This window comes from Hemicordylus capensis, chromosome 3, assembly GCF_027244095.1.
Source record: "Hemicordylus capensis ecotype Gifberg chromosome 3, rHemCap1.1.pri, whole genome shotgun sequence".
In the NCBI taxonomy this organism is placed as follows: Eukaryota; Metazoa; Chordata; class Lepidosauria; order Squamata; family Cordylidae; genus Hemicordylus; species Hemicordylus capensis.
In genome coordinates this window covers 52,560,709-52,582,164 of record NC_069659.1, presented here as the reverse complement: position 1 = coordinate 52,582,164, position 21,456 = coordinate 52,560,709, and the positions used below count along the sequence as shown (strand labels likewise).

The window sequence follows — 21,456 nt, the reverse complement described above, 5'->3', positions numbered from 1 at the left end:
TCCAATTGTTCAGAGAATGCTATGCTGTACAGGCACATGCATGGAGACTTCTGCTCAGGGATTAATTTACTCAGCATTCTTGCTTCATCAGGATTTGGCTGATAATTGTGTCAGCGAATTCACTTTGTCCTGACCTTTATAGAGTTAGTTGGTTATTTATAATCCAGGATGTGCGCCCCCACACCCCAGTCTTCATAAGAGGGAGAAATGACAGGCTGAGGCCTGCAGTGAGAGGCAGATTCATTGCTGGAGCTGTCAATCACTGGGGGATGAAGTACTGGTTTATGGAAGGCACTTGTCTGAGGTAAATTTTGAACACCAAGATATGCAAATTTGATTCCTCAAAAGGCAGTGAATTTGGACTGGAAGCAGAAGAAGAGAAAGAAGAAAAACTGGATGAACCAGCAGCTGGATCCACGATCCCATCCTCCAGTCATGCAAAGGTCTCTGGGTGAAGATCTTCAGATAAAGATAGAAGAGAGGGAGACTTGGGAGAATTACCTCAGTGGAGAAGAGAAGCAGAAGCAGCCAGAACTTCTACCACTGGACAGAACAGGAAGAGCCACAGTGGCAGCTGGTCAGGAGAGGCAGAGGGTGGCTGGGAGGAGAGGATCCCAGGCCAGGAAAGGCCATGTTCCTCCTGATCAAGGCCCAGGAGGAGCAGCAAGAGGAAGGGCTTGGAGGGGAGGAGTCCCCCTGCTCTGGAAAAGCCACCTTTCAGCTGTGTCCTGAGAAGGTGCAAGCTCAGGGAGGCTGCGAGAGAAGCACCCTCCACGTTCTGTGAGTTGAACCAGAGTGGAGTTAAGTAAGCAGAGATGTGTGAAGCAGCTCAACTTTGAGCTAGTTCATCATTGAACTGGTCCAGACTGGGCCTAGTTTGACTCAAGGTCAAACTGAACCCCCAGAGCTGGCTTGGGGCTGGTTTGGGGGTTCTAACAGAAAAACTAAATAAACAACTTTGAATAAAACACTCACTGCCTCCAGGGAGTGCTGCAGCAGCTGCGGGAAGGGTCTCTGGCAGTTCCCCCTCCCCCTCCTGACCCCAGCACCCAGTCTCAAATGGCCTGGTTCGGGCCATTTTCTGGCCATTCCGGGCCTCTCTGTAGTGACGGCAGCCATTTTAGAGGCCGCCACACATGCGCACTGGCCATGTGTGTGATCATCACTCGGTCACACAGATGGGCAATGCACATGTGTGGTGGCCTCCAAGATGGCTGCTGCCAGCACAGAGAGGCCTGGAACAGGCTGAAAATGGACTGGGGTAGGCTGGTGGGGGGAGGGGGAACCAGAGACACCCCCACCACGCAGCCCTTCCCAGAGGGCGTGGGTGTTTAACCCCCCCCCCCCCGCCATTAGAACCCTTGAACCAACTCAAAGTTGAGCTGAGCCGGGGGGGAGGGGGGGATCTGAACATGCCCAGTTGGGTGTAAGTCCAGTTCAGACTCAAACTGAACCAGGCAGACCGTTTTTGTGTACACCACTACAGGTAAGTATAGGGGAATGGGCAAAAGGAGAAGGATTTTATCAGGTAACGCTATGGAGTGTTGAGGATAATTGGCTTTGAAATTGGTTTTGGGGAAAGAGCGAATCCAGTCCACTCTTACTTCATTCCTTTTTAACTGTAACAAGCAAGCAACATGAGCAAATCCTTTCTGAACACAAGACTTTGGAGCTTGTTTATATCTTGAGGCTATTCACACGATGGGAGAAAATCGGGCTAGCGGAGGCTAGCCCAATTTTCTCCCATCGTGAGAACCACCAGGCTCGGCTGAGAGCCCGATGGTTCTTAAGTGGGTCACCTGCTTAGATAACCCTCCCCTAAGCCCAGGTTAGTGGAGCAAGCGCTCCGCTAACCTGGGCTCTACGATTGTGAGTTGCTGCGGTGCGGCTCCGCAGTGCGGCAACTCATGAGTAGACCCCCCCAACTGGGAGGCTTAAAAGCAGCCTCCCGGCTTGGGGGTCTCTCCAGCATGCCCTGTGCACTTGCGCTGGGCATGCTGGAGCTTCCGGGGGCCGCGCAGCCCCCAATCCCCCCAGCCCTCACCGGCTCTGTATCGAAGACAGCCGTCGTGTGGCCGGCCAGTTCATGTGGGCGGCTAAGCCCGCTCTCCCCGCTAACCCTCTCCAGGTGGCTCCCACTGATCGTGGGAACCGCCTCTTTGCCTTTGCCTGTCTGTTCCTAGCCCTGACACACACACACACGCCTCCTTACCAGGGTTTTGTTTAAAAAGGAATCATTTTTCTTTCTCCTCTGAAGTAAGTAGATGGTGGCAGCGAGTTAACTAACAGAAGGGAGGCCTTTGGGGAAAAGAGGGTTCCTAAAGGCCATCCTGTTGCAGGGTAAGAGCTGAACCTTAGTTCCTTGATTCCTAGTTTGGTCGTTTAGCCATTGTACCATGCTAGTTATCCTTTGGGAGACCAGGGAGCTTCCCTTTAACTGGGTGACAAGGCTGTAGGAATGTGGGTTCCTCTTAAAGGGTTGTGGGCCTGCAACTGTTTGCCAAGGAGTACTTATAAGTGAGGGTTATTTGTGGGATGGGAAAGGAGGTTGACATTCAACGAATATATGGCTTCCTTGGTGCCCACTCCAATCAGAAAAAGCTATGCTGTGCATGCACATATCTCTCTCTCTCTCTCTACACACACACACACACACACACACACACACACACACACACACACACTGGAGCTAAACAAGGTTCAAGTCCAGTGCCTTTTTTTTGGCAGTGCCTAAGCTCTGCCCTGACAGGGGCAGCCTTCCATGAGGCGAATTTCGATGGTCACCTCAGGCAGCAGATTATTCAGGTTCCAGTGAGGTGGCAAAATGCCCCTTGCCCTCTATATAAAAAGGGGGGGGAGGAGTGTGCACATAAGGGGACGCAGCATTTGCCATCCTGTCTTAGGCACACAGGGATCTTGAGGTGCCACTGTACCCTAGAACAGGAACATCAGATAGGAAGCTGCCTTATACAGTGTATCAGACTCGTAGTCCGTTTAGTTCAGCATTGTCTCCACTCACTGGCAGCAGCTTCTCCACAGTTTCAGGCAGGAGTCTTTCTCAGCCCTAATTGGAGATGCTGCCTGAGACTGAACCCGGGACCTTCTGCATGCAAAGCGGGTGCTCTACCACTGATCTATGATCCCATACCTTCTCTAGCCCCCACCCCCCCGCCACGGTAAGCAGAACAGAATGCCTCTGAGCAAATGCAAATCCCCCTCACCTATGTCTGTGAACACACTTCCAGGTTAGAAGATTGTTATGGCTTCCAAGTAGGCTGGCACTTGGTTGAAATGAGCCACTGCTGCCCACCTCCAAATTAGATGCCCCTTTCAGGCAACACCCGCTGGATTGCTTCCCCCAGTGGGTGGTGGGAGGGTCAGTTGCATTCTTACCTGTGAGGGCAAAGGCCCAAAGTAGAGTGAGCCGCAGCGTCAACCTGTCCATGGTGACACCTGGGTCTTCTGCTCTGTGTCCCTGCTCAGCTTTCCACAGTCTCAGAGTGTCTCTGCTGAAGCGGGACGGAAGTCCAAGCTGGGATTGTGACTTTGGAATGTGAATGGACAGTGACAGCTGCGAGGCCAGGGGGGAAGAGAGAAAATAGCAGCCAGGCCAGGGATTAGAGGTGGCAATCCTTTTCCTCCCTCCCTCCTCTGAATCAAACAAGAAAGGAGCAATCTTGCTTCTGGTATGTATGTATGTATATGTATGTATGTATGTATGTATGTATGTATGTATGTATGTATGTATTTGATTTTTACACCACTCTTCCAAAATGGCCCAGGGCGGTTTACAATTAAAAAAATGTAAATGGGGGGCCAGGAATTGATGGGACTACAAGAATGATGAATGTTTATCACCAATATTAATACATTGCTTTTCAACAAAGCTCTCAAAGCAGTTTTCACAGACAAATAAATAAGATGGTTCCCTGTCCTCAAACAACTCACATTCTAAAAAGAAACATAAGGTAGACACCAGCCTCAGCCACTGGAAGGATGCTGTATTGGGGCTGGATAGGACCAGTTGCTCTGCCCCTGCTAAATATAAGAAAATAATAACTTTTTCAAGGGTACCTCTTTGCCCAGTTGGCAAGGAGACTTGTCAAAGGGATGATGACTCTGCCAGGAGACAAAACACAGTGATGCCCTGTGGTACACCAGGACCCCGCATATCTCTTGTGCCTACTAACATGCTTCAATTTCCCCACTTTATATACCATAGAAAAATATGAAGCTGCCTTGTGCCGAGTTATACCATTGGTCCATCTAGCTCAGTATTGTTTCCACTGACAATACAGACGCCTATCCCAGCCCTACCTGAAGAAGCCAGTGATTGAACCTGGAACCGTCTGCATGCAAAGTAGATGATCTACCACTATGGTCCCATCTTTGTAGCTACGTTCCCATCTCTATAGCATGCATGAGCAGGGGGTTGATTGGCAGGGCAAGAAGGGGACTTTAAATCTACCCCCAGCTGGTCTTAATGTATATCATGGCTGCTCAACGTTGGCCCTCCTACAGATGTTGGCCTACATCTCCCATAATCCCTGGCTATTGGCCACTGTGGCTGGGGATTATGGGAGCTGTAGTCCAAAAACAGCTTGGGGGCTAAATTAAGGAGACCTGATCTAGATCAAGCTTCCTGCATGTGCTATTTGCCCTGAAAAAGAAGATCCCACTGTAGTCAATAAGGAGGCATGTCAAGGCTGGAACCTCACAGAAATGGCCATGTGGAACAGGATGGTAGCCACCATCCTCAAATACTGAGATCATTTGAGCCCAAATTGCCTTTATGAAATTAAGTATTTGTGTGTTTGTTTACAGTACCATCAATGTGCATGGAGCTCAGTCCAGAAGCCCCCAGAGCCCTCTGCCCATCCATATGTGGGGGAGCCCCCGGCTTGTCTCTGGAGGAGCATGGAGAGTGCCTTCTTTCTCCCCTCCACTACACTCACTTGCTAGATAATCTGTTCAGGCTGAAAGGCAGTAGTCAGCGGTTCACTGGGTGAGCCTCAGGTTGGAGGCTGTGCCGGTTCTTGCCCTTCTGAACTATAATTCTTAGGCTCCTTTCTGGGGCTTTGAAGGGCTGGGCTCCCAAAAGGCTGCTGCAGAACTTTCTTATATCTGTGGCTACAACCTGCAAAATAAAGGTTAGCATATGTGTCCAGGGTGGGCTGATCATTATTAAATGTAATGGATGATTCATGCTAAGCCACAACTTTGAGTTTAGTTGGCCAGATAATGCCCTCTTCACTCTCATCTTATGTATCTATTTATTAATTTCTTACTTCTTATTTATTTTTCTACGTAAATTGCTTTGAGACTTGTATTGATAACCGGGCTCCTGTAACAAAGAACTCTAATCCTAACCGGCTGGGCAATGCCTTGGATAAGAAAAGGAGTTTAGTACAGTGAGCAGAATTTTTTAAGTCTAACACAGCTTCACTTCACAAAGGTGAAGGTCTGTTTCACCTTGTAAAGGTGCTATAGTGTCGGTAGATAGGTTTTATTCTAAAGTTTGTTAATGCCTCTTGTCTTTATCTCTCTGAGGAATCTCACTCCCCGCCACCTCCATGCATTTAATTCAGAGCTAGATATCATTGTGTGGGCTAAGAAGAGGAGTCTAGCACACCTCAAACAGGTAAAAGTCAAGCAGAATTTTTAAGTCTAGCACAATATCACCTCTTAAATGTGAAAGTCTAGCAGAGTTTCTAAGTCAAGCATAGTTTCACATCATAAAGGACCTGGAGTGGGGGGACCTGGCATCTTGTTTCCTCAGGGTCCATCTTGGATGAGAATAAGTCAGGCTCGGGGGTCATGAGTTCATGAGAGATAAAGTAAGATAGATATAGGATAAGGTTAGTTTTGTAGTTAAGACCAACACAGCAACCCAAATTATCATAACCAACCCTTTTAGAGAAGAGAGCTGGTCTTGTGGTAGCAAGCATGACTTGTCCCCTTAGCTAAGCAGGGGCTGCCCTGGTTGCATATGAATGGGAGTCTAGAAGTGTGAGCAATGTAAGATATTCCCTTAGGGGATGGAGCTGCTCTGGGAAGAGCATCTAGGCTCCAAGTTCCCTCCCTGGCTTCTCCAAGATAGGTCTGAGAGAGATTCCTGCCTGCAACCTTGGAGAAGCCGCTGCCAATCTGTGAAGACAATACTGAGCTAGATAGACCAATGGTCTGACTCAGTATAGGACAGCTTCCTATGTTCCTATCCCACTATTTAACTTGACATTGCAGGTTTAGTTGGCTGCCATGTACTAGAGCCGAGAGGGAATTTTTATCTGTTGAGTTGTGTTGATTCCCAACAGGGTGTTTTTGTTTGTTTGTTTGTTTTTGCCTTCTCTGCACTGTCTTCCTCTTGAGCTGCTCCACTTGGTTTGCAGCTCAAAAAGTGTTAAATGTGGGTAGTTTGTAACCAGAAGGGCTACCCTTCAAGAAGGGTCTCAGCCCCAAATCTCAATACAGTTTGATAAAGCTGACATGATTTAAACCTACAGTAACTCTGTCTGCCTTGTCTTTCTTTCTGGGGTTCGTTGTCTTTCTTACTTCAGTGGAATATAGTGGGATTTACTTCCTAGTAAACAGCCATAGGATCAAGCTGTTCAACACACTGAAGAATGAATTCACAAATGCGACATGAAAATACTCTAGACCACTGTTCTTCACTGTGTGGCCCGCGGGCCACTGGCAGCCCACACAGACCCCAGTGGCAGCCCCTGGCTTGCCTCTCCACCATCACTTCTAGTCCCTTTGGCCATCGCACACTCTGTGTCTCTCTCTCTCTTGCTCCCCTCCTCCTCTTGCTCTTGTTGGAAAGTTAAAGGACTTTGCGCTGTCTCTTGCCTCAGACAGTGGAGGACAGACTAGTAAGTCAGAGGGCTAGAGGGTCAAGATATTTGTCATCCCTTCTCCACTGCTCTGATGCTATCCCTTTGAAATGTAGATTGCTAATCTCAGGGGATTCAACTTCCTTCCTCCTTCTCTCTCTCTTGCTACCTGGCTGCCTACCTTGCAACATGGCAAGTCTCTTGCCCTGCACCATATGTGCAGAGAAGATGGAGAATCCATCTGCATCCACTTAGATAGATAGATTAGAGATCCTAAATCCTCACTTTCCTATCTAGAATAGAGTTCCTTAATAAATGCCTTTTATATTGATTTGAAACTAGCAATTGGCTCCAAGTTACTTTACTCTCAGCACACACGCATGCCTAACTAAATCCGTTGTGCCGTGCCTCTGTGCACTCTGCTATAATGAGAAAGGGATTCTCTCACCACAGAGAACTTCCAACAGCTCTGTGTGCACTTTCTCTCTCTTTCGGCTACTGCTGTGGCTAGCTCACTGGCCTGTGCTTTCCCTCTCTTGCTCCCCTCCTCCTGCCCCCCGAGCACTTTCTTTCCCACTGCTGCAGCCAGGGCCACTGACACCCTCCCACCCACCCCCCTCCACAGAACGAGTCCTCTCGGAGGCTATGGCCCCCATGGAAAATAGTGAAATCATTCTTCTAGGCTTCCTTCCAGGTCATGATAGGAGACATGCTGATTAGAGGAGACAAAACCTTAATAAAGTTGGCATGATTTAAACATGAACATCGTATACTGTCTTTCTGTCCACTAGGCTGCTCTACTGCCAGTTAAGCAGATAGAAGGAGGGCCGTCCTGACTTTGAAATGCTGCTATGAGGAATGAGAGCAGGGTCACCCCTGCTGCCATCACGGGCTTTGAGTGCAGGGAATCATTGTCATGCCGAGCAGCTGCTGTGTCTTTAGAGCAGCCCATCCACCCTGGGTGGCATGGCGCCCGGCCTGCCTCATCCATCAGAGCTCTCCGGACAGCTGCTTCCTGTCCTGCTAGAAATGATCTTTGGGCAACAGCTTACATGATGGCACAGCTGCAAGTGGCTAGTGGCAGCTCCCCCAGACAAAGAAGGCAAAGCCAGGACATTAAGAACGTCAGGCTGTGTCTCTGCACCCATTGTATCCATCAGCATCGCTTGTAGAATTTGTTTTTAACTGTGTGGTTCATGGGTTTTGTGCAGAACATGGTGTTATGGCAGGCATTTTGCTGTTTCAACTGAACACAACACTGTGCTGGATTTGAACAGGGTCAGTTGTGCTGCCCTTGCCTAATATAAGAAAGAACCACCACTTTGAAAGGTGCCTCTTTGCTCAGTTCGCAGGGGTAACTCGAGTTCAGTTTTATCTCCAGGAAGTCAAATGCAGCTGGGGATTAAGGGAGTTGTAGTGAACAACATCTGAGAATCCTTGTTACAGAGAACACTGCTCCCAGGCTTAAGTTACCAGCAGACACTCCTCACTCTGATGGGAGTCTGGGAGTATGCTAGGTAGTTGCTAGGCAACAGCAATGTGCTATCTTTCTCTGCCCCACCCTGCAGCCAGGAAAATGGAGACACAGAGGGGTTGGAAGGGACACTTCTGGATTCAGGGTTAGAGGGGGACAGATCCCTGTCTACCTGGGTAAGATACCTTGCCAAAGACACTATTTCAAATTCTGCCAAAGACACTATTTCAGATTGCCCACAAGGGGGGGAGTCAAGGCTCCCAAACACATGAACATTCGAGCTTGTCTGTGGACACTAGCCAAACAAGCCAAAACAACACGGATCAGAGAACATCCAGGATAGCCAAAATCCTGCAACGTACAAGAGCATTTGGTTCTCAATTGAAGGACTAAAATATTTTTTCTTACCAAGGACTCTTAGTTTTTGTTTTTATTCTAAACCTCTCCATGGCTTCTTTTTTGGCCATGACAGACTCTAGAGGACACTAAAGGGGGTGGGAGTTGATGATTTACACCACTTTCTTATATTACTTTCTTGTAGTGACTATGTGCTGTCATTGTGTTGAAAACCCTGCTATCTCCTGTGCTGTAAGGACATGGACCTCACATGCTTGCTCACCCAGAGCATTTACCTGCAAGTCTGCACCTATCCCCAAGTTACTGGTCCCTTTGTGCTCTAAGACATTAAGCTAGCCCAAGTATCAAGCTTTACCTGCTAATTTTATAGACACCTGTATTTAATCAATGTGATTATACGTGACTTGTCATTGCTATCGCTTTCCACAAGCTGATAATCCATTAATCGCCAGAAGCACCTGGTTCCACAATGCAAGACTGTTATTGATACTTTATTTGGGATAAAGATGGGTTAAAACAGTGTTGCTTGCTATAAGTTGTATGATCTTTATATGTACACCTTCCTTTAGCTACACAAAACACAGAACTATATTTCCAAGATTAGGAGTATGTGTTAGAAAGAGCTATTATTAATATTTCCAAACAGTTAGAGCTTTCATTTAACTAATATGGAGAGCCTATTGATTTATGGGCAAAGAAGATAATTCTTGTTATAGCATGTATTTTCTTTGTATTGATAATCACATGTTGCTGCTTATAATGCACTCCAGCTTTAATCCAAATGTTTATGAGAACCTTTAAACCTCGCCACAGTATAGGGCCTAAATATACATCTGTACCCTTACAGGCCTTGATAAAGGCATCCTGAAGATTCAGGATGATCCAGTTTTTCAGGGGGGAATTGATGTGTTTAGAAAACCAAAGAAACTCCATGTTTGCCCAGAATATCTCATTCTAACTTAAAGTAACCCCAGCCCAGCTCAGGGATATCACGGCCTCTCATGATCAATGTCATTATCTCTCTCCACTAAATTGTATCTAAGAAACTTGGTTCTCACAAGGTTCTCACTGTTCTTTGCTGACAGTTAAGAAAACAGGATTTAACCAAATAAGGAGTAATCACCAGATGAACAATGAATCATTCGCATGCGTACTAGATACTTAGTCCACCATTTTATTGCCACGTATACTATGTCTAGGGTGTCAGCATCATTCAGATTGTTTGTATAAATGTAAGATGCACCTATAACCAAACTGTAATCAGTTTAAGAGCGTAAGCCTACTGATTACCTATTGCTAAAACTGCAGTAGCAATAAAAGCCTCTAAATGATTCCCACTGAGTCTGTTTGATTGACTAAAAGGCGGACCCAGGGACGAACCGAATTCACATCATGACGATTAACAAAAATCGGGCTAGGCTCTCCTAGCCCGATTTTTGTTGATTGTGAGAATAGCCCCACTGTCTAGATGGAGAAAGATAGGCCGTGTTCGGCCATAGCTTCAAACCAGAGGCAAATGTGCCAGAGGTTCGAGTCTGTGGTCATCTGAATGTGTGAAACCATGGTTTTGTCACCAAACCACAGGTCTGTTTTCGCTCCCAATCCTGAATTTGAACCTTTGGTTTGTAGTGACTTCTGCTGCTGAAACATGAGGTTAGAAGGTGACTTTGTGTCATCTAAATTCTGCTGCTGTAACCTGGGTTTTTTGCACAGGCTCCTCCCACTACCATCGAGAGTTTGGCTCAGAGCAGCCCAGTAATGCATCAGTTCCAGAGTAGCAGAGTTTCTCTCTGCTGCCTCTGGGAACGGATGCCCTGCCCTCTGCCATCTCCTTTTTCCTCCTGCCACTACTTGGCACCATGTCCCTGCAGTTCCTGCATTTTAAGGGTGGGAGGGAACATATTGGCAAATGCCTCCTCTCCCCTGCATCTTATGAGCCCCTCTTGTCAACCTGCATTACAAGGATAGGATGGTAAAATGGGGACAGCAATTCAGGACTGCAGTGATTCATGCACAAACACATGAAACCCTAGTGACACAAGACATTGAAGGGGTCCCCAGCCTCTTCCACAGGGGTGAAAACATTCAGTCTCGTCTCAGCCATACCTTATGAGCAGAGCCATCCCATGGGATAAAGGGATCAGGTCTGCAAGTTCTGTGTGATGACAGAATGCACAATAGATGCTTATGCCCTTCTCCCATGGATTGCTCTCGCATGAGAGTGCCTGGCCACAGAGACACAAATGTGAGCCAAAGGGCTGTTTCAGCCAACCTGGTGGCTAGTTTGTTTATTTGTTTGTTTTTCATATTTATATACCACCTGATACAGACATCTCTAGGTGGTGTACATAATCCAAATTACAATATAAAAACAAAAACAATAAAAACACCTCAGAATAAAAACAATTAAAAACAATTCACAGAGTGAAACAGTTAAAATAATTTCTTTATTATTATTATTTATCTATAATACATACAAAGATACGTAAGACAAACAGGAAAGAAAAACTAATCAAACAAAGCAATTACAGTTAAAATAATTTCACAGGATAGAAACAAACATTTTAAAATTAATTTTAATTAAAAGCCTGAGAAAACAGGTGTGTATTTAAGGGACTTTTAAAAAACAATCAGAGATGGAGAAGCTCTTATTTTGACAGGGAGTGCATTCCAACACCCTGGGGCAGCTACAGAGATGGCCCAGCCTCAGGTTGCCTCCCTAACTGCAACCGGACCTCCCCAGATGATCTTAATAGGTGGCAGGGTTTATGACAAAGAAGGCAGTCTCCTAAATACCCTGGTGACCTAAGCTGTTCAGGGCTTTATAGGTAGTGACCAGCACTTTCTCATATGCTTGGAAACATATCGGCAGCCAGTGCAATTCTTTCAGAATAAGTGTTATATAGTCCCTTCGTGTTGTCCCAGAGACCAACCTGGCTGCCGCATTCTGTTCCAGCTGTAGTTTCTGAACGATGTACAAAGGCAGCTTCATGTAGAGTGCATTACAGTAGTCAAGCCTGGTGGGGACCAGCATTAGTAGTACCATTTTAAGGTCATTTACCTCCAGAAATGGGCGTAGCTGATATATCAGCCAAACTGATTAAAAGTACGCCTGGCCCCTGCCTCATCCTGAGAAACCAGAGTGAGTTTGGGATCCAGGAGCACTCCCAAGCTCCATACCCGATCTTTCAGTGGTAGTGTAACTCTATCCAGAACAGGCAGATCTATACCATCTCTCAGGATTTGACGCCCCACAGTCAGGACCTCCATCTTATTTGGATTCAACTTCAGTTTGTTCTTCCTCATCCCAGCCCATTACTGCCTCCAGGCAGGCATTTAGGGAAGTTATGCCTGATGAAGCTGATAGGGAGAAATAGACTTGGGTGTCATCAGCATATTAAAACACCCTGCACCAAATCTCCTGATGATCTCTCCCAGCAGTTTCATGTAGATGTTAAAGAGCTCTCAAGACTGTATGGAGCCCTGTGGAACTCCATACAGCAAAGAATGCTTTGCAGAGCAACAGTCTTCAAGTGACACTGTTGTCCTAGTTTCTCACAGCATCCCCAAGTCCCTGGAGCACACATTCTCCCTTCCCTTGCCTGCGCAAGACTCAGAAGAACTCTGCTTCTGATTGTGGTTAATCATGATCAATCATGATGTCCCAGCCAACCAGACTTGGCATATTCTAACCAGAGGCTTCTTAATTAGCCATGATCTGACTCAAGGCTGATGATGATTTACACAACAGAAAAATGGCTCTTCCAAACTAATGTGAAGTGTTGAAGAACTCTCAAGGCAAGAGTGGAAGGGTTCAGATACAACTGGAAAGGGGGGCAGTAGGAATAATCCAAGAGGGCAAGTGTTTCTAGAGGTTGGGTTGTTGTGGGATGGTATGACATAGGAAGCTGTCTTATATGGAATCAGACCACTGGTCCATCAAGGGTGCAGGCAGGAATCTCACCCAGCACTACCTGGAGATTCTAGCAGGAAATAAACCTGGGATCTTCTGCATGCAAAGTGTAACACTCTGCCACGGGATGTAGTGATGGCCACCAGTTTGGATGGCTTTAAAAGGGGTTTAGACAAATTCTTGGTCTATCAATGGCTATTAGTCTTGATGGCTATAGACTAATTCCAGGCTCAGAGGCAGGATGCCTCTGAATTATCAGTTGCAGGGGAGCAACATTACAAGCAACCGCCCTGAGCCTTTTGGAAGGGCGGTATAAAAGTTATAATAATAATAATAATAATAATAATAATAATAATAATAATAATAATTATTATTATTATTATTATTATTATTATTATTATTAGTGAAAGGGTGTGCCTTCATCTCTTGCTTGTGAGGTTCCCAGAGCTTTGGTGTGCCACTGTATGAAACAGGATGCTGGACTAGTTGGGCCTTGGGCCTGAACCAGCATTGCTTTTTTAATGTTCTCTTACACTAAGCTATGGTCCCATCCTCTAAGAGGAATATCTTACAGTGCTCACATGTAGCCTCCCTTCCAACTGCAAACCAAGTCAGACCCTGCTTAGCAAAGGGGACAATTCATGCTTGTTACTTAGGGAAGACGTTGTGATTCTATGTTGGGCTAGGTGTAGGACAGGCCCTGAAAGGTCCTCCTGGGTTTTTAATGGATGAATGAATGATGGGGAGAAGTTCACCAGTTGCAACTTCTCTTGCCCCCACAGAACAGGGTAAAATTGGCACCTGCCATACAGGAGTTGGAAACTCAAACTAGATTTGACCTGCTCTTGACTGGAGTCAGGCAAGGTCTGGTCAAAGTAAGTGTGCTTCTTCTTGGCCTCCTTTGCACTAGGAAACACAGATCCAGAAGATTCTCAGGAGGTGCAGAAGATTATTTGAAGGCACCTGCTAATTTTGCACTTCTGAAGCCAAGCAGGTCTGAGTCTGACCAATATCTGGATGGGAGACGGCTTGGGAACCCAACCATACCATTGTCACTAAGGCATCACTGCCCATTGAGGTCATCTGAGGAGGTCCGTCTCCAGTTACCGCCAACTCATTTGTTGGCTACACAGAGATGGGACTTCTCGGTCTCTGACCTGAGATTGTGGAATGCGCTCCCTGCTGAGATTCGATCCTCCCCATCTCTGGCAATTTTCAAAAAACACCTGAAAACCCATCTTTTCGCCCAAGCTTTCTCAGCTTCCTAATATTTTTGGGTTTTTATCTCTGGTTTATTTTTTAAATTGTTAAATTGTTTTTAGGTTTTTGTATATGTTTTTAACTGGTTTTATGTTATTGTAAACCACCCAGAGATGAAAGTTTGGAGCGGTGTACAAATTTGATAAATAAACAAACAAACAAACAATAACAACCATGTTCAGAATAATAATTAGACTCTGGGAAAATTTAATCAGGAAGATATTTCCTCTTGGACTGAAATGTGTATTCCTTTGGGGCTAACCCAAGTTGTTAAAATTCAGATGCTACTTAGAAATTCCACTGCGCCTCTGAGAGGCATTGTGTCTCACTTCAATGGTCAGCCTTCTCTCAGGGTCCACTAGATCCATAGTCTGTGCCGGATCATATTTTTCTCCTCAACATCCTGGGTTAGCCTCTTCCAGAACTGCAGTGCTGTGTCTGCCTTGACCCTACCCCACCCCAATCCATGTACCTGCAGGAAAAGCTGCTCCTCCCCACCTGTTCCCATTCTTGAACACTCAGCCATGGCCTTCAATTCCTATACCCAGTCACCTAAGCTGGGCCCTGTGTCCTGGAACAATGGTGCAAAAGAGGGAAATGTGGAGTGGGGGATCTGCAACAAGAGATGGAATGAGTGAGGAAAGGGGTGCTCTACCCAACCCTGTCCCACCTGTAGGAAATCCATATGCCTTCATTGAGAGACCCTTTCCCCACCATCCACCAATGCGGCTTCTATATCAGTGTGGTTTTCCTGCTCTTTCAGATATGCAGAAGCATCTATCAACATGTGGAGGTCGGCGGGTGGGGGTAGAATCAAAGCATTCAGTTCTGCTCCTCCCACCCCCTCAAAACATTCCCAGATTAGTCAATAGTTCTGGTTATCATCTTTAAAGCCCTAAATGGCTAGGTCCGGGTTACCTAAGAGAGTGCCTTCTTCTGTATGATCTCCATCACATGCTGCGGTAATACGGAGAGGTCCGTCTCCAGTTACCACCAGTATGTCTGGTGGTGACTCAGAGCCGGGCCTTCTCTGTAGCTGCTCCTGGTTTATGGAATGTAGTCCTGGCAGATATCTGTAGTCTGGGCTCATTGTGGGCCTTCAAGAGAGCCCTAAATACAAACCAAAATCATGAAAAAAAATTAGGGGCATACAGTCCACAAACCTAGCCACCATCCAAGAGAGATGCAAGCTTGCTACCTCCACAGCACTCAGCAGTATGTGGACACTCCTACCAATGGTGGAGGAGGCTCCAGGCATCCTAAGCACTTTGTCAGAGCAGCTGCAACATACTCCCATTGGCAAGAATGAGACTGTGTTGCAGGTGCTCTGATACAGTGCTAAGGATGCATGGAGCCTTCTCCCACTCTCGGTAGGAGCATCCACTGTTGGTGAGTACCATGGAGTCAGTGAGCTCGCATCCCTCTTGGATGTGCAGCTGGCTCCATGAAATGTAAGCCAGGGAGAGGGAGATGGTGTGTCATCTTAGGAGTCACAAAGAAAAAGTGAGCAAGCTTTTATGTTCATCAGAACTCTTTATCAACCTGGAATTTCTCCAGGGTACAGGTCATAATGACAGACCTTATGAACATGTTCAGTTCTCCAGGGTACAGGTCATAATGACAGACCTTATGAACATGTTCAGTTGAACACACAGAGGAGAGAGAATGCATTCTCACTGGGTATTGTCTGAAAGGGCTTTTGTCTTCTTCACAAAAGACAATAACACACTTTCAGTCAATGTGGGGGGAATTGCTTGCCAGTAGGAGGACCAAACTACGCATTATGTTCATAATGTTCTTGGCCCTAACATGCTTAATTTTTCTTTGCTAATAAACATCTGCGGGGCCTCAAATCCAGATTAAGGCCATGGCATGGTGGGAGAGGTCTTCATCCCTTCCTTCTGTCATGGTCCCAGTCTAGATCTTGCAACACCTCACAACAGTTATTCTGCAACACCTCACAACAGTTATTTAGCAAAGAAAAATGAAGCACAAATGAACACAATGTTGTATATTTAGTGCCTAAGGACAAGGCACTGAAGTAATCCAGACAGGATGTTACCAGAGTGTGAATAACAAAACTATCTCTGTCCAGAAAGGTCACAGCTGGCAAAACAGCCTTACCTGTTCTTTGTGCCGCAGAAGCCTCCAGAGATACTACCACTATTACAAATATTTATATAATGCTTTTCGACAAAAGTTCTCAAAACGATTTACACAGAATAAATAAATAAATAAATATTTGGACTTTGAAATATGCTTCCTAACAAAATTAGAGCCTCCCCTTCTCTGGATGTTTTTAAGAAGGGCCTGAGAACGTACCTGTTTAGTCAGGCTTTTAGTTTATATTTTTAAAGTTTTAAATTTTAGAGTTTTTATCCGCATTTTCAATTGTGTTAATGTTTTTACTGTTATGTTTTCAGATTGTGAATGGCCCTGAAACTTACATATGGGATGGTATAAATATGTGGAAAGGAAGGAAGGAACGAAGGAAGGAAGGAAGGAAGGAAGGAAGGAAGGTTGGTTTTCTGTCCCAAAAGGGCTCACAGTCTAAATAGTAACATAAGATAGACCAGCAACAATCACTGGAGAGGATGCTCTGCTGGAGTTGAATAGAACCGGTTGCTCACCTCTGGTAAGTGTAAGATAAGAAGAGCTTCATCAAGTAATGGCACACATGGCCATAAGAAGTGGGCAAGAGGAATTCCAGACTTCCCATTAGGAAAAGACTATGGCAGATGTTGATGTTCATTATTCACACACAGGCACAGGCACAACTGGTGTAGGAGAACATTTGCTCCAGGCTATCAGTTCTTTTACAGAAAAACAGACCTCTTGGGAACTTGTCAGCTCACGTCAGATGGCTTTAAGATAAACACCAAAATACCAATCTCCCTAGTTTGCAGATGTTGAGGATGGGAGATTAATCTTGCAGAAGAATAGTCAGGAAATCACAGATGTGATAAAATCTCTGGGGAAAAAGAAATAGCTGAGTGTGGCTGGGGTTTAGGGTGAGTTCACAATGACCACTGAACTGAGATTCAATTGCTGACTCAAATATTTTTCATATTTCAGAATCCCACATTACAGTATGATATTGGAAGGCTCCCAACATTCCAGTTACAAATGAATCTATAGGTCTGACTCTTTAGTCACTGTTATAGTAAAGATCAGAGTTAAGTTTCTAATGAGCATGAAGTGACTGCTTATTAATCTCTTGACTCTTCCGGTTGTACAGGAAGCATGGAAATTTGGTGCAGTGACCTCTTGTACATGCTTTGATGCATGTTGAGATCAAGGCTTACTTGAGAAACTTTTGATAGTGAGTTACTATCTTTACTTTCTCCAACATTATCTCTTTGCACAAGGCTGTGCAAAGAGGCATTCTTAATGGGCTGCCCCCTCCTTTAGTTATGGAAATCCCTTTGCTTGGAGTCTCAGAACTCAGCATCAAAAGCATAGTAAGATTTATCTGTCTGGGTGTCTTCCAGTAGTTAGAGGGAAAGCATCAAAGAGTGAGCATTTATAATAGTATTTTCATCTGATTGAAATTTTATTTTGTTTCAATTAGAAGTTTATGCTTTTAAAAGTTGTTACTTACCCTGAGCTCTTGGGATGGAGTGGGCAAATAACCAACAGAGCAATTCGGTACTCAGCTTACAGGGAGGCCAGAACCATACCTTTTGTGCCAACCCCCTTGGCTAGCTACCCTCTGCAATTCTCAAGGGTAGATATTGGAAAATCCCACTTACTGAGTGAATATGTCCATGTGGTATAGAGGAAATTGAAACTATGATCTATGTGCTTTTATATTGTCCATTTATTTTATCAGGATATCCATGCCACTTTTATTGCCTCTCTTTTATTGAACATGCCAGGCAGGTCTGAAGAATGTTATACCTCTTTCCTTCTAGAGGATCGAAACTCATCAACAACCATTACTGTGGCTAGATTTTGTGCCGTAGCCTGCAAGGTCAGGCAAGAGCTGATTCAAGATCTCAACTATAATTAATTTTCAAGGATAATAGCATTTATATTTAGATCAAATATTATGGTAATTAGTATTTAATTAGTATTTAGAACATCAATTATCAAAGTGGAGATGCATTTATTAATTTATTGTATTTTTATACTGTACTGCCCTTTTTCTGAAGACCCCAAGCTGGTTAACAACAAGGGAAAAAAGTAATAAAACTTAATAAAAAGAAACTGCTAACACAAAAACACAGCTACATTAAAAAGAGAGCTGGGGGCCACTCACCAAACACCTGTATAAAAAGGGTGGTCTTCAGATTCCTCTGAAAAGCTAGGGGAGAGATACCCATGCAGATCTCAACCTCAAGTGAGTTCCGCGGCCTGGGGCAATCACTGAGAAAGTCCTGTGTAATGATAAGCAGGGTGCAGGGGGAGATACAAAATCCCTCTTCTGGCTGTGAGGAGTCCCGGGTAGGCTGCCACCATCCACTTTTTATATGAGCAGATTCAACCTTCCAAGGGAATATTCTGGGAGAGTAAAGTGGGAAATCCCTCCCTACAAGATAGGCTTGAGCAGTCTAGGCCTTCAAGAGCGTGTGACTAGGGCAGGACCCAATAAGGAGTGACATTCTTTAACAACAAGGATTTATTAATAATTGGTTGATAAATAAAAACTATAGAGGCATCAACAACCGCTGCTTCCATTCAAGTAAAATCCTTCCCCAGGAACTACAAGAACCATGCAGTCAGATCCAAGCATGGGGGAAAAAAAGGTTGGGGGGATGTCCTGACATGGCAAACACCATTCATGGGGTGGGTGGACTTCCTGCCTTGCTTGCCCCTCCCTCCCTCCCTCCCTCTCTTTCTTGCTGCTTGTGTCCATGCATTGCTTGTCACAGGCAGGTGGTGGCTAGACATGAGCAGAAGAAGGGACTCTGGAGAGAAGTAAGACCTATACACTTTGGTCTAATAGTGCTAGTGGTTTACAAGATATCAATTTATATGCCTTACTACAAGGAGATAAACATTGTTCTCATTGCTGCCACTGCAGAAGACCCTCTTTGGGTGGAAACGCATCTGGCTTCATTTAATTTCATGACTGGAAATTGATATTGCCTTGACTTGGAACTCCAAGAACTTCCACCGAGCTTCTGGGGCTTGTTTCATCCTCTCCAATTTGTGATTTGGACACTTATTCCTGTGGATTGGACTATGACTTTTTAAGGTAACTGTGGTTAGATATTTTGACTATTGTATATTTTTATGGGTTTGTGAACTCTTTTGAAATTTATAATACATTCCTAATTCTTATTATTAGTCAGTTATTTGTTCTTTTGGATTTTTTGGAGGCTTTTGTTTTACATTTTTGGATCAATTCTACTTCCCCCTTTTGCTCTTGATGGTTAGGTTAAAACAAGTCTGTTCCACCCCTATGAAGCAAGTTGTCCCAGGGCAGCTATAAAAACATCACTCATCACTAACAAAAATACAGTAGGCTTGTACATGAACTTCCAGTTGCTTATCTCTAAATCAGGTGTCCTTAACCTGGGGTCCATGGGATAGGTCCATGGGAACAATTAACAAACAATTAAAGGTAGCTCCCCAAAACATCATTTATAATCAAATTCTTTTTTTCCTGCATTTTAATAATATCATCATTGTTGACAAGAGACACCAGAGTGTAACAGCCTCTGCTGTTCCCATCCCTTTTTCAGTAATGCATATAAAAAGGCCCAGAGCTTCTTTAGCAAATTCTTTGCTGCAGGGCATTTATTCTGGTTACCCAGAATAAAGTTCTTGAACATATCCCTATTACTTTTTTTTTCCTTTTCCTTTTTTTTTTACTGGAGCCTTATGTAAATGGAGTGGGTGTCCATGGGTAATCTTGGAGGATATGGGGGAGCAATAGGTGCAAGAAGATTAAGAATCCCTGCTCTAAATCAATGTGTTGATTGATGATTGATTAAGTGCCATCAATCCAGTGTCAGCTCTTAGTGACCACATAGATAGATTCTTGACAGGGTGATCTGTCTTCAACTTGGCCTTTAGGGTCTCTCAGTGGTGCATTCATTGCTCTCATAATCGAGTCCATCCTGATCCACCTTGCTGCTGGTCATTCTCTTCTCTTTCCTTCAACGTTTCCATGCATTATGGCCTTCTCAAGGGAGCTGGGTTTTCGCGTAATGTTTCCAAAGTATGATAGTCTAAGCTTGGTCATTTTTGCCTTGAGTGAAAATTCTGGATTGATTAGTTCTATGATCCATTTGTTTGTTTTCCTGGCTTTCCATGGTGTCCTCAAAAGTCTTCTCCATCACTAAAGTTCAAAAGCGTCAATACTTTTTCTATCTTGCTTCTTCAAAGTCCAGCTTTCACATCCATAGAGTATTATGGGGAAAACCATTGCCCGAACGATTCTAATCTTTGTAGGTATAGACACGTCACAGCATCTCAATATCCTTTCCAAGGCCTTCATTGCAACCCTACCAAGTGCTCGTCTGTGGCGTATTTCTTGACTGCTGGATCCTTTACTGTTGATGGTCAATCCTAAAAGGCAGAAGCTATCCACCACTTCAGTGTCTTCATTATCTGATCATCGAACGCAGATCAGAGCCCTATGTGGAAAGGGAAATGCTGGATGTTCAAGCTGGTTTCAGAAAAGGCTGGGGAACAAGAGACATCATTGCTGAAGCACGCTGGATAATTGAGAAAGCCAAAGAATTCCAAAAAGAAGTCAATATGTGCTTTATTGACTACAGAAAAGCCTTTGATTGCCTCTACCATGTCAAGTTATGGAATATCTTTAGGGAAATGGGTGCCCCAGAACATCTCATTGTTCTCATGAGAAACCTATATATAGGACAGGAAACCACAGTCCTGACGGAACATGGTGAAACAGACTGGTTCCAGATCGTCAAAGGCTGTATACTTTCTCCTTAGTTATTCAGCTTATGTGCTGAACATATACTGAGAAGCTGGATTGGAAGAAGATGAGCATGGTTTTAAAGTTGGAGGAAGAAACATCAATAATCTGCGCTACGTGGATGACACTGCTCTGATAGCTGAGAATGCAGATGATCTGCAAGCTCTAGTAATGAAAGTCAAGGAGCACAATGAAAAAATGGGACTACGACTAAATGTCAAGAAGACTAAACTATTGACAACAGGTATATCAACCAGCTTCAGAACTGATAATGAAACCAATGTGTATACTATATTAAATGTATCAAAAGATGCTATGATGTTGCTGTTGTTTTTACTACTGCTTAAGGTCTCTACAGTGTATGTTCTCTGGAAATCTTCCCAGTGCATTAGAAGTAGCAGTAACATATCATCTAAGACAGGCCCCATATCTGAAATCACCCATTGGAGAGTTGAAGTTGCTGTATGTTTGGCAGGAGTTGCTGGTACACCCAAAGAACAAGTCCCAGGTGCCATTTACTTCATGCAGTTCCAGTATATAAATACAGAACAGGCAGTGTTAAAATTCAGATTTTAAAACACACACACACACACACACACACACACACACACACACACACACACCATCTAATTCTACAATTAGATTCTAATCTACTTGTTGATTAGCAAAATTTGGATTTGCAATGGACCTGTGTCATGAGAGGAGTCTTTTCCTGGTTCAGCTA

At 44.6% G+C, this 21,456-nt stretch overlaps 1 protein-coding gene and 1 long non-coding RNA gene across 7 annotated transcripts in view; one reads left to right on the top strand and one right to left on the bottom strand.

Moving 5' to 3' along the window:
• CHRND (cholinergic receptor nicotinic delta subunit) overlaps positions 1-3,534 on the bottom strand; it is a 41,387-nt gene extending 37,853 nt beyond the window's left edge. For 2 of the 4 annotated variants that reach the window (XM_053311723.1, XM_053311721.1), the window contains exon 1: positions 3,394-3,487. Coding sequence is in view for 1 of the 4 variants with exons in the window: in XM_053311719.1 (XP_053167694.1) it covers positions 3,394-3,445 (52 nt within the window). In the remaining 3 variants the exon portion in view is untranslated. Of the gene's footprint in view, positions 1-975; positions 1,060-3,393 lie in introns of those variants that run through there. The other 2 variants (XM_053311719.1, XM_053311720.1) reach the window with 2 other exon arrangements.
• Positions 148-21,048, top strand: LOC128351806 (uncharacterized). 3 transcript variants are annotated; one of them, XR_008320050.1, is made up of 5 exons: positions 1,449-1,486; positions 5,551-5,641; positions 16,261-17,810; positions 18,864-19,037; positions 20,240-21,048. It is a non-coding gene; the product is annotated as an uncharacterized LOC128351806 (long non-coding RNA). The 3 variants fall into 3 exon arrangements; XR_008320048.1 differs by having other exon boundaries at positions 16,261-17,891; XR_008320049.1 differs by lacking the exons at positions 1,449-1,486; positions 5,551-5,641 and adding an exon at positions 148-780 and having other exon boundaries at positions 16,261-17,891.
• The last annotated feature ends 408 nt before the right edge of the window (positions 21,049-21,456 follow it).